Source organism: Schistocerca gregaria, chromosome 4 (genome assembly GCF_023897955.1).
Source record: "Schistocerca gregaria isolate iqSchGreg1 chromosome 4, iqSchGreg1.2, whole genome shotgun sequence".
Taxonomy (NCBI): Eukaryota; Metazoa; Arthropoda; class Insecta; order Orthoptera; family Acrididae; genus Schistocerca; species Schistocerca gregaria.
In genome coordinates this window covers 100,558,165-100,571,342 of record NC_064923.1, presented here as the reverse complement: position 1 = coordinate 100,571,342, position 13,178 = coordinate 100,558,165, and the positions used below count along the sequence as shown (strand labels likewise).

The window sequence follows — 13,178 nt, the reverse complement described above, 5'->3', positions numbered from 1 at the left end:
TGGATGGTCTTCCCGAACGCTGCAAATCTTCACTGTGTGAACCACCTCCTCGTCGTCCTCGAAATGTCTTCCACGAATGGCATCCTTTAATTTGTCCTCGCGAGTGACAACATCAGCTCGCTGCAACATCTCAAGTGTGACAGCCGTGGATAGTCTTCCCGAACGCTGCAAATCTTCACTGTGTGAACCACCTCCTCGTCGTCCTCGAAATGTCTTCCACGAATGGCATCCTTTAATTTGTCCTCGCGAGTGACAACATCAGCTCGCTGCAACACCTCAAGTGTGACAGCCGTGGATGGTCTTCCCGAACGCTGCAAATCTTCACTGTGTGAACCACCTCCTCGTCGTCCTCGAAATGTCTTCCACGAATGGCATCCTTTAATTTGTCCTCGCGAGTGACAACATCAGCTCGCTGCAACATCTCAAGTGTGACAGCCGTGGATGGTCTTCCCGAACGCTGCAAATCTTCACTGTGTGAACCACCTCCTCGTCGTCCTCGAAATGTCTTCCACGAATGGCATCCTTTAATTTGTCCTCGCGAGTGACAACATCAGCTCGCTGCAACATCTCAAGTGTGACAGCCGTGGATGGTCTTCCCGAACGCTGCAAATCTTCACTGTGTGAACCACCTCCTCGTCGTCCTCGAAATGTCTTCAACGAATGGCATCCTTTAATTTGTCCTCGCGAGTGACAACATCAGCTCGCTGCAACATCTCAAGTGTGACAGCCGTGGATGGTCTTCCCGAACGCTGCAAATCTTCACTGTGTGAACCACCTCCTCGTCGTCCTCGAAATGTCTTCCACGAATGGCATCCTTTAATTTGTCCTCGCGAGTGACAACATCAGCTCGCTGCAACATCTCAAGTGTGACAGCCGTGGATGGTCTTCCCGAACGCTGCAAATCTTCACTGTGTGAACCACCTCCTCGTCGTCCTCGAAATGTCTTCCACGAATGGCATCCTTTAATTTGTCCTCGCGAGTGACAACATCAGCTCGCTGCAACATCTCAAGTGTGACAGCCGTGGATGGTCTTCCCGAACGCTGCAAATCTTCACTGTGTGAACCACCTCCTCGTCGTCCTCGAAATGTCTTCCACGAATGGCATCCTTTAATTTGTCCTCGCGAGTGACAACATCAGCTCGCTGCAACATCTCAAGTGTGACAGCCGTGGATGGTCTTCCCGAACGCTGCAAATCTTCACTGTGTGAACCACCTCCTCGTCGTCCTCGAAATGTCTTCCACGAATGGCATCCTTTAATTTGTGCTCGCGAGTGACAACATCAGCTCGCTGCAACATCTCAAGTGTGACAGCCGTGAATGGTCTTCCCGAACGCTGCAAATCTTCACTGTGTGAACCACCTCCTCGTCGTCCTCGAAATGTCTTCCACGAATGGCATCCTTTAATTTGTCCTCGCGAGTGACAATATCAGCTCGCTGCAACATCTCAAGTGTGACAGCCGTGGATGGTCTTCCCGAACGCTGCAAATCTTCACTGTGTGAACCACCTCCTCGTCGTCCTCGAAATGTCTTCCACGAATGGCATCCTTTAATTTGTCCTCGCGAGTGACAACATCAGCTCGCTGCAACATCTCAAGTGTGACAGCCGTGGATGGTCTTCCCGAACGCTGCAAATCTTCACTGTGTGAACCACCTCCTCGTCGTCCTCGAAATGTCTTCCACGAATGGCATCCTTTAATTTGTCCTCGCGAGTGACAACATCAGCTCGCTGCAACACCTCAAGTGTGACAGCCGTGGATGGTCTTCCCGAACGCTGCAAATCTTCACTGTGTGAACCACCTCCTCGTCGTCCTCGAAATGTCTTCCACGAATGGCATCCTTTAATTTGTCCTCGCGAGTGACAACATCAGCTCGCTGCAACATCTCAAGTGTGACAGCCGTGGATGGTCTTCCCGAACGCTGCAAATCTTCACTGTGTGAACCACCTCCTCGTCGTCCTCGAAATGTCTTCCACGAATGGCATCCTTTAATTTGTCCTCGCGAGTGACAACATCAGCTCGCTGCAACATCTCAAGTGTGACAGCCGTGGATGGTCTTCCCGAACGCTGCAAATCTTCACTGTGTGAACCACCTCCTCGTCGTCCTCGAAATGTCTTCCACGAATGGCATCCTTTAATTTGTCCTCGCGAGTGACAACATCAGCTCGCTGCAACATCTCAAGTGTGACAGCCGTGGATGGTCTTCCCGAACGCTGCAAATCTTCACTGTGTGAACCACCTCCTCGTCGTCCTCGAAATGTCTTCCACGAATGGCATCCTTTAATTTGTCCTCGCGAGTGACAACATCAGCTCGCTGCAACATCTCAAGTGTGACAGCCGTGGATGGTCTTCCCGAACGCTGCAAATCTTCACTGTGTGAACCACCTCCTCGTCGTCCTCGAAATGTCTTCCACGAATGGCATCCTTTAATTTGTCCTCGCGAGTGACAACATCAGCTCGCTGCAACATCTCAAGTGTGACAGCCGTGGATGGTCTTCCCGAACGCTGCAAATCTTCACTGTGTGAACCACCTCCTCGTCGTCCTCGAAATGTCTTCCACGAATGGCATCCTTTAATTTGTCCTCGCGAGTGACAACATCAGCTCGCTGCAACATCTCAAGTGTGACAGCCGTGGATGGTCTTCCCGAGCGCTGCAAATCTTCACTGTGTGAACCACCTCCTTGTCGTCCTCGAAATGTCTTCCACGAATGGCATCCTTTAATTTGTCCTCGCGTGTGACAACATCAGCTCGCTGCAATATCTCAGGTGTGACAGCCGTGGATGGTCTTCCCGAGCGCTGCAAATCTTAGAGCTCCGCCAAACCGCCTTCTGATCTCATCCTCCGTGTCCAGCGACTAACAGTACTTCTGTCGACAGCAGATGCTCCATATACTTTGCACAAGCGTTTGTGAATATTCACCACTATTTCTTTCTGTGCAGTGAGAAATTCAATGATAGCACGTTGCTTGAACGTACATTACCTCCCGACGCCATTTTGAAATAGTCCTGCAGCTACGCTTTCTGTCGGAAGTGACGGAAACTTGTAGCGCTCACTCAGGAGACTTCGAATAATACATACGAAGCGTTTCGCATTCGTAGCCTTAGATTCGGCTGATAAAATAAATAAATGCTGTGCACTACTTTCTGGACAACCTTCGTAATAGATTGACATCACACATGCAGAGTAGCGGTAAGTGGTTGGTGGGATACTCACGGCTTCTTGTACCAACTGGCCCAGCTGGGCAGCCAGAAGGCGTTCGTCTGCTGGGAGCACACGCACAGCCATAGGGCCGCCGCCAGCACCTGCCGCACACAAAGAGACACAGAATTCAGCCTACAGGAAAACGTCAGCACTGTAGTTGTCAGTCTCGTGTAATTGTAAGTGAAAAGCACAAAACAGTCGTATGTTCGACAATACTGACTCAAGTCGTTAGCCGAGTGTCGGCGTACAAGGCCATCATCGTCTTCAAAGAGTGTGCAATATTAGTGAAGAGCATTGTAAAAGCTATAAGACACAGGGAAGTGCAAACAAAGACTAAAAGTCCTCTCCGTCAGCGTAGCACCAACGTAATTCAAAAAGCGACAAATGAAAATTTGTATCAAAGCTGGGATTCGAAACTGGGCCCCCTGCTCACTAGGCAGATGCGCTGACCACTACTATTAGTGAACCAGAGACCTGGGTGCGATTTCCGACCTCGATAGAAATTTTCATTCGTGGCTTCACGCTGCGTAAATACGTCACAGATGGTTGAAACTTGAAAAGGTTTCTGGAACCATATACTTCCCTTTCAATAATTCAAAAAAGTTAAAGTTCAAAAATAAGTAAACAGAAAGGAAACAAACCAGCAAAAACATTCACGCTAAACACCAAAAAAGGAGTTTGTGTGTGTGTGTGTGTGTGTGTGTGTGTGTGTGTGTGTGTGTGTGTGTGTGTGAAGGTGATGTGGAAGAGGAGGGCGGCAACATTATAAAAGAATTACACTCAACAGAAGAGTAGAGGTACATGTGATAAAACAACTTAATAGACTATATAACAGTTTGCATCAATAGAAAATTGTTAAGGCTTTGGCCACTTATTGAGAAATTGCCTTTTGGCTTCTGCTCGGGTTCTTCAGCCGACGTTTGTCTGACGGACCTTCTTTCACCAGCATGAGGAACTGGCATTGTCAAAGCTTTGACAATGCCAGCCTCTCGTCCTGTCGAAACGTCGTAAAAACCGTCACACAACCGTCGGCCGAAGAACCGAAGACAGAAGCCAAAAATCAATTTGTCATTTTAAACTAAATTCACAATCACAATTAAATAAAACTAATGCAAGACGAGAGTGTTGAGGAATAGCTGGAAGATGTATTACAGATGGAGAGTGGTGCAGAAACAGAGTAAAAATTGACAATCGGAACAGGAAAAACACAAACTAAGTTATGTATCAGTAGTGTAAACAATCACCGTTTACTGTAGAGAAGATGCACATGTAAAAAATAACAGAATATATGGAATACACAATAAAACAAAATTTATTCCAATCCACTGTGGCCCGATGTTGCAGCAATCTTATATTTTGATTAATACCGAAAGACAGTCCTACGTTCACAGTGTTCTTTATTGGCTTAAAAATGAATCCTTTCATCCAGGTAGGGCATCGCCAGGTCATCTGGAAGTACAATGAAAAATGGACATAATAAATAACTGGGGGCGTCGTCCTATCCCGAGCTACAGTACTCAAAAATAAAAACCGAAAACGTAAAAATGTAAGACGTATAGAATATCAAAGCTAGTAAACAATGTCATAACTGCTGCAAAAAGTATTTGTTAAACACGCCTAGAATAAAATAAATAAGTACAAAATGAAACGGAGGCATAGCATTGAAGAGGGAGTGTGGGAAGCACTGTAGATATGTGAGACTTAACAGAAATTTTGGACAAGAGTAATACTGAGCTATGTCTCCTCATTCTGTGGCAAATCACGCTGTGTCAGATGTTCATTAATCTCCAGGGCATCCAAGACATCCAGTTTTTTGCCTTTGTTAGCTAAGACTGCCTGGTAGCTGTGCTCCTGACTCAGAACATGCTCAGCAAACGTGGGGTCATAACACTACATAAAATGGCCAAAGCACCAAAAGCAACTTACGGGATCCACATAATCTGAAAGTAAACAACCTCATAACGTTAGAGAAAGACAAATCCCGCTATATGAAACGAATTCGGGACATTAGGAAGACACCGCCTTCCAGACTAGCTTACCTCTTAACGAAAGAAACACCTTCTTCACAGAAGACATCAGAATATAGATGATTCTGCCAAATACCAAGGCCTGCAGAGGCACACACCAAATACTCATATAAAAAATACACCTCTATCTGGAACGACTTCTACTCAACCGACACAATAATGATGGAAGAATGGAAATGGCCAAACTGCGGTATGTAGTAACACGATACACTACACACGGTTTTCAACAGAAGTTCTGCCAAAAGAATGTATGTATGCATGTATTGAACTTGAGACCTAGAAACGACGTAAAGGCTTCGTTCCCGCCGTAGCCCTCTGTGGTACACAATCCCACAACAGACTACAGCAGTCCACTCACCCCACCGCTGCCCCATACTAAACCCAGGGTTATATTGTGTGGTCGGCCTCCAGTGGATGCCTCAGAACATGTCCTACCAACCGATCCCTTCTACTACTCAGGTTGCGACACAAATTCCTCTTCTTCCCAATTCTATTCAGTACCTCCTCATTGGTTACGAGATGCACCAATCTCATCTTCAGCATTCTTCTGTAGCACCACATTTTGAACGCTTCTATTCTCCTCTTGTCTAAACTATTTATCGTCCATGTTTCACTTACATACATGGCTACACTCCATACAAATTCTTTCAGAAAAGACTCCCTCACCCTCAAATCTGTACTCTATGTTAACAAATTTCTCTTGTTCAGAAATTCTTTCCTTGCCATTGCCAGTCTACATTTTATATCCTCTCTACTTCGACCATCATCATTTATTTTGCTCCCTATATAGTAAAACTCATCTACTACTTTAAGTGTCTCATTTCCTAATCTAATTCCTTCAGCATCACTTGATTTAATTCGACTACATTCAATTACATTCGTTTGGATTTTGTTGATGTTCCACTGTGTTCAACTACGCTTCCAAGTCCCCTGCTGTCTCTGACAGAATTACAATGTCATCGGTAAGCCTCCAGTTTTTTACCTTGTCTGTGGTGGAACTGATGTAAGTTTTCTGTCCGCCCTCTAAGTCATCACAGAAGCCCACACTGGCGTCTCCGCGAACACCGACGCGCGCCCGTGGACCGCGGACGGATGGCTCGCGAGGGACGAGATATAAGTCGGCCGCGCGCCCTCAGGAGCTCAGTTCGTCAGCGCACCTGACGATGGCGACTTGTTTGATCGCCGAAATACTGCGCTCGTTGGACACTATGAGCCGGCAGTACACCCGCGGACTGTTCGATCAACAAATACACCGGGAGAAACTGAAGAATCACATAACAATTACGAAATTGTTCTACCAAGAAGCGACGTAAAAAGTCAGTTAACATCAGCTTCATGTTAGGCAAGGTATAAAGTCCACGGTAGTTTCCACTAAAAGCAGACCAGTCAACCCCATTTGTTTTCAGCGTGTCGTAGGTTGACAATTTCTGCGGTCTCGACCACTGTCCTTGGTTTAAGCATATTAATATAACTTTTTTCTGGAGTTCAGTCGATATAGTGGAGGACATTGTCCACGTAGGCACAGAACGAGTGAGATGGGAACCGCAGCAGTATCACGTCAGCGGCCACTTGTGTAGTGCCTGCAAGGGAATGCAATACTCACGTCGATTTTAGTTACAAAAAAAAAAAAAATAAACGTGATGAATATGAAACTTCCTTATGCAGATAAATGAATTTTCCCGAATGTTTCATATCTGTAGAAAGTAAGGTGGTAATTCTATAACTCGTTCAAGGAAATCACTTTTGGAACATTATGGTGATTCGTCTCACTAGTCAAGAACGTATTACGATGCCTGTGATCTTGCTGGTCTCGTGAGTATCTCAGCATCACGCAAACATTTCGAGACATGCGTACCATATAAGATGAACATCAACAAAAGCAAAACAAGGATAATGGAATGTAGTCGAATTAAGTCGGGTGATGCTGAGGGAATTAGATTAGGAAATGAGACACTTAAAGTAGTAAAGGAGTTTTTCTATTTGGGGAGCAAAATAACTGATGATGGTCGAAGTAGAGGGGTTATAAAATGTAGACTGGCAATGGCAAGGGAAGCATCACTGAAGAAGAGAAATTTGTTTACATGGAGTATAGATTTAAGTGTCAGGAAGTCGTTTATGAAAGTATTTGTATGGAGTGTAGCCATGTATGGAAGTGAAACATGGAGAATAAATACTTTAGACAAGAAGAGAACAGAAGCTTTCGAAATGTGGTGCTACAGAAGAATGCTGAAGATTAGATGAGTAGACCACATAACTAATGAGGAGGTATTGAATAAAATTGGGGAGAAGAGGAGTTTGTGGCACAACTTGACCAGAAGAAGGGATCGGTTGGTGGGACATGTTCTGAGGCATCAAGGGATCACAAATTTAGTACTGGAGAGCAGCGTGGAGGGTAAAAATCGTAGAGGAAGACCAAGAGATGAATACACTGAGCAGATTTTGAAGGATGTGGGCTGCAATAGGTACTTGGAGATGAAGAAACTTGCACAGAATAGAGTAGCATGGAGAGCTGCATCCAACCAGTCTCAGGACTGAAGACTACAACAACAACAACAACGTACCATTTGTGGATGAGCATTGTCCTGTAACATGTAGGACGTAGATGTCCTTGACGCACAGTTGTTCCACCCGAGTTCCGTATATCACGACTATCATCATGCCTGAAGGTTCTCTATACCATGACACTAGCAGTGAGTAACACAGGTGTGCCTTTCCAAACGATTGGAACAATGGCATCCCTACCCACGGTCGGTTCCATACCCGCCGACGATGTTAATCCAAGGCAGAAACGTTTTTCATCAGCAGTCCGCGCTTCCCATTCTCGGCACCACTCCAGATGTAGCTGTTACTGGTGTGATGCTCACGGCAGCCTGTGCCTGTGACGGCAATTCCGTACTCCTATTGCTGTTAGTCTCTGACCAATGGTACGGTATGACACAGTATGTCACAGGGAATAGATGACAGTGCTGCCAAAGCAGAGTTACCAAACGCAGCCTTCCTAAATTCCTTCACCAGAGAAGGCGAAGCAAATATTCCAAAATTCGAATCAAGAACAGCTAATAACATCAGTAACTAAGACGTAGGTATCCTCTGAGTAGTGAAGCAACTGAAATTACTTAATAGAAGCATATTTTCCAGTTCAGTCTGTATACCAGTTACTTTCCTTTCAGAGTGCGCTGATGCAATAGCTCTATACTCAACATTATGAATTACCTTGAAGAGAACGGCCTATTGATACACATTCAACAAGGATTTAGAAAACACGGTTCTTGTGAAAGACAACTAGCTCTTAACACACACGAGGTGTTGACTGCTATAGACAAGGAATATCAAACTGATTCCGTATTTCTAGATTTGCAGAAGGCTTTTGACACTGTACCACACAAGCGGCTTGCAGTGAAATTGCGGGCTTACCGAACATAGCCTCAGTTATGCGACTGGGTTCGTCATTTCCTGTCTGAGAGGTCACAGTTCATAGTGATTGACGAAAGTCATCGACTAAAACAAAAGTGATTTCTGGCGTTCCCCAAGGTACTGTTGTGGCCCTCTGATGTTCCTTATCTATACGTACGATTTGGGGAGACAATCTGAACAGCCGTCTTAGGTTGTTTGCAGATGACGGTGTCGTTTACGTTCTAGTAAACTCATAAGATGATCAAAACAAATTGGAAAACTATTTAGAAAAGATATCTGTAGTGTAAAAGATTGGCAATTGACCATAAATAATGAAAAGTCTGAGGTCATCCACATGAGTGCTAATAGGAATCCGTTAAACTTCCGATAAATCAGTCAAATGTAAAGACCGTAAATTCAACTAAATATATAGGAATTACAATTACGAATAGATTGGAAATAACACATAAGAAATGTTGTGGTGAAGGCAAACCATAAACTGATTTTTATTGGCAGGACACTTAGACAATGGAACAGATCTACTATAGAGACTGCCTGCGGTACGCTTGTCCATCCTCTTTCAGAATAGTGCTGCGCGGTGTGGCATCCTTACCAGATAGGATTGACGGAGTACATCGGAAAAGTTCTAAGAAGGTTAGCACATTTTGAAAAATGGTTCAAATGTCTCTGAGCACTATTGGACTTAACAGCTCAGGTCATCAGTCCCCTAGAACTTAGAACTGCTTAAACCAAGCTAACCTAAGGACATCACACACATCCATGCCCCAGGCAGGATTTGATCCTGCGACCGTAGCGGTCTCGTGGTTCCAGACTGACGCCCCTAGAACCGAGATTGGAGTAATACAAAATTATTGAGAAGGTGGTTCTGTGAACCCACTGCGAGGCACTTAAGTGTGATTTGCAGAGTATTCATGTTCATGTAGATACGTATCCATTACTTGTTTTCGGATTGCGGGTGCAGATGTGTAGGGAACAGGTGTGCTTGGTGTGTGATACGGCGATTCTCCCTTCTGGTGTTCAGCGTGATTGACTGGAATCTTGACAACGAATGCGCCTGTCCTCACATTCTCATGCAGTGCTACGCCGGGCCACTGTCATATCTCACAGCAGCACAGAACTGGATATTGCAGTTGAAATGATGGTGGAATGGAGGCCGACAAAGAGGTCCCTTCCGCAGTCTGTCAGGTGCTGATAACACGAGTGTGAGGCTTTTCCGTGTCCTTCACAGCGATCACTCAGTATCTGGCGCTATTCACGACCCGTATATATCCTGGCAGGTCTGGAAACAACACTAAACACGAGCGGTAATAATGGATTCTGGTGGCCGTTCTATGACAGAGAATTGCAACCCTAAACATTTACATACCAGTGGATGGGTACGAAATAACACAGAGAAACAATCGTTCCATCTGGGTGCCTGACTTTTTTTATCGGGCAGTTATATCGAGTTTAACATGTAAGAGGACTTCGTACAACAAGGTTTCGAGTATATATATAGGGTGTTTCCGTAAGAGCGTGCAAAAATGTAACAGGACATAGAAAATACTCCATTGAGCAATTTCAGGTAGGGAGCATGGGGTCGGAAAAGCAAGCTTAAGCAGATATGGAAGTAGACTTCTCTATCGCCTTATCTAAAATTACTGTTTTGCAGCTTATTTACAACTAACGTGCGTACAAGTCTATAGGTACTGTGCTGTTTATTTACATGTACTTCCTTCATTTCCTGCAAGAAAACAAGGACAAGCCTAATTACTAGGAAGTCTACCCGGCGTCTGAATGGCCACCTGTACTTGAGGTTGATGAAAAGCGTTCTACCTGACTTGTTGGAGAATATACCCTTGGCTGCTCGTGAGAGGACGTGGATACAACACGACGGGGCACCACCCCACTTCACTGTGGACGTGCGCAACCGTCTCGATGCTGTGTTTCCTGGTCGCTCGATAGGAAGTCTGCCCTTCCGATCCAGCGACCAGGAAACAGCATCGAGATGGTTGCGCACGGCCATAGTGAAGTGCGAGGTCACTTGACCTGAATCCCCTTGATTATTTCCTATGAGGATATCAAAGGCATTTGTATGTGAAACCACAGTGGATGCGGAGATGGAATTGTAGCTGGCTGTGATGTAATTCGAAACTCGCCAGTGATATTTATCAGGGTCCGCCAGAATTTTGTTGGCCGATGCCATGGTTGCATTGAGGTTGATGGCCGTCAGTTTCATCACATTTTGTAAGACACAGTACAAATGGTACGTTCATTGTGCCCTAGTGGTATTTGCATTTAACTGTGACTAATGCAAATAAAAAAGTACACAGTATACTACTGGCCATTAAAATTGCTGCACCAAGAAGAAATGCAGACGATAAACGAGTATTCATTGGACACATATATTATACTAGAAGTGACATGTGATTACATTTTCACGCAGTTTCGCTGCATAGATCCTGAGAAATCAGCACCCAGAACAACCACCTCTGGCCGTAATAACGGCCTTGATACGCCTGGGCATTGAGTCAAACAGAGCTTGGATGACGTGTACAGGTACAGCTGCCCACGCAGCTTGAAGACGATACCACAGTTCATCAAAAGTAGTGACTGGCGTATTGTGACGAGCCAGTTGCTCGGCCACCATTGACCAGACGTTTTCAATTGGTGAGAGAACTGGAGAATGTGCTGGCCAGGGCATCAGTCGAAAATTTTCTGTATCCAGAAAGGTCCGTACAGGACCTGCAACATGCGGTCGTGCATTATCCTGCTGAAATGTAGGGTTTCGCAGGGATCGAATGAATGGTAGAGCCACGGGTCGTAACACATCTGAAATGTAACATCCACTGTTCAAAGTGCCCTCAATGCGAACAAGAGGTGACCGAGACGTGTAACCAATGGCACCCCATACCATCACGCCGGGTGATACGCCAGTATGGCGATGACGAATACACGCTTCCAATGTGCGTTCACTGCGATGTCGCCAGACACGGATGAGACCATGATGATGCTGTAAACAGAACCTGGATTCATCCGAAAAAATGACGTTTTGAAATTCGTGCACCCTGGTTCGTCGTTGAGTACACGGTCGCAGGCGCTCCTGTCTGTGGTGCAGCGTCAAGGGTAACCGCAGCCATGGTCTCCGGGCTGATAGTCCACGCTGCTGCAGACGTCGTCGAACTGTTCATGCAGATGTATGTTGTCTTGCAAACGTCCCCATCTGTTGACTCAGTGATCGAGACGTGGCTACATGATCCGTTGCAACCATGCGGATAAGATGCCTGTCATCTCGACTGCTAGTGATACAAGGCAGTTGGGATGCAGCGCGGAGTTCCATATTACCCTGCTGAACCCATCGATTCCATATTCTGCTAACAGTCATTGGATATCGACCAACGCGAGCAGTAATGTCGCGAAACGATAAACCGCAATCGCGATAGGCTACAATCCGACCTTTACCAAAGTCGTAAACGTGATGGTACGCATTTCTCCTCCTTACACGAGGCATCACAACAACGTTTCACCAGGCAAAGCCGGTCAACTGCTGTTTGTGTATGAGAAATCGGTTGGAAACTTTTCTCATGTCAGCACTTTGTAGCTGTCGCCCCCGTGCCACCCTTGTGTGAATGCTTTGAAAAGCTGATCATTTGCATATCACAGCATCTTCTTCCTGTCGGTTATATTTCGCGTCTGTAGCATGTCATCTTCGTGGTGTAGCATTATTAATGGCCATGTGTGTGTGTGTGTGTGTGTGTGTGTGTGTGTGTGTGTGTGTGTGTGTGTGTGTGTGTGAATGTTCAGTGTTAAAAAGCATCTTATTGGACTAGCAGCCTACTAAAATGTTATGATGGCTATGGTACAACTGCTGTCCCATTATATTCAGCAAGTGCCATTCACTTTTATGTTTCATAGGAATATTGTTGTACAATTTAAACAACGTCTATGAAAAGGCAAAATTATATGTATGTATTAACATCTCGGGAATAGAAGTGTACAACTCCAGCTGTTTCTAGTCCGTACATCATATGCCAATACGAGCAATATTTTTTATGAAGTTAAGCATATATTAATTGCATTCCCAGAAAGATATATTGGAGCTGATGGATACACTCGGTCAATGTAATCATATCAGCGCAAGAAGAATCTTCAGTAATTCTCGTTGTAAAGTGCATGACCAAAGAGTGTCGGAGATTCATGCGGTAGTGCGTCAGACAGCACTTTTCTGGAAGCAAAGTCAAGGTCTTGGTTCGCAGATCCGCATTCGTGATGATCTGCTGCGAATTACTGAAGCACGAGTCAGCAGCAGAATAGCGGTACTTTGTCGCTGGAAACCAAATTCCCCCATGTGGTGTCGCGACGTACAGAACCCCTGTGCAGCTGCTATCCCGCAGAACACGGAGAATTGGCTAGAGCAGGGCTTCCAAAGAGGTCCACGCACCCCTCGGGGGTCCGCCGGCTCTTTCTAGGGGTCCGAGGTCACCTTTCACCAAATCGTGTCAAATAATGAGTAAAATTATTGAATAAATATGTGAAAATCAAATTCATCACAATTTTTTT

General features: G+C 45.4%; 1 protein-coding gene across 2 annotated transcripts in view; it reads right to left on the bottom strand.

Moving 5' to 3' along the window:
• Positions 1 to 13,178, bottom strand: part of LOC126267323 (uncharacterized) — a 108,655-nt gene that overhangs the window by 80,881 nt on the left and 14,596 nt on the right. For both annotated transcript variants that reach the window (XM_049972424.1, XM_049972425.1), the window contains exon 2: positions 3,211 to 3,299. In XM_049972424.1, coding sequence (XP_049828381.1) covers positions 3,211 to 3,299 — 89 coding nt within the window. The remainder of the gene's footprint in view (positions 1 to 3,210; positions 3,300 to 13,178) is intronic.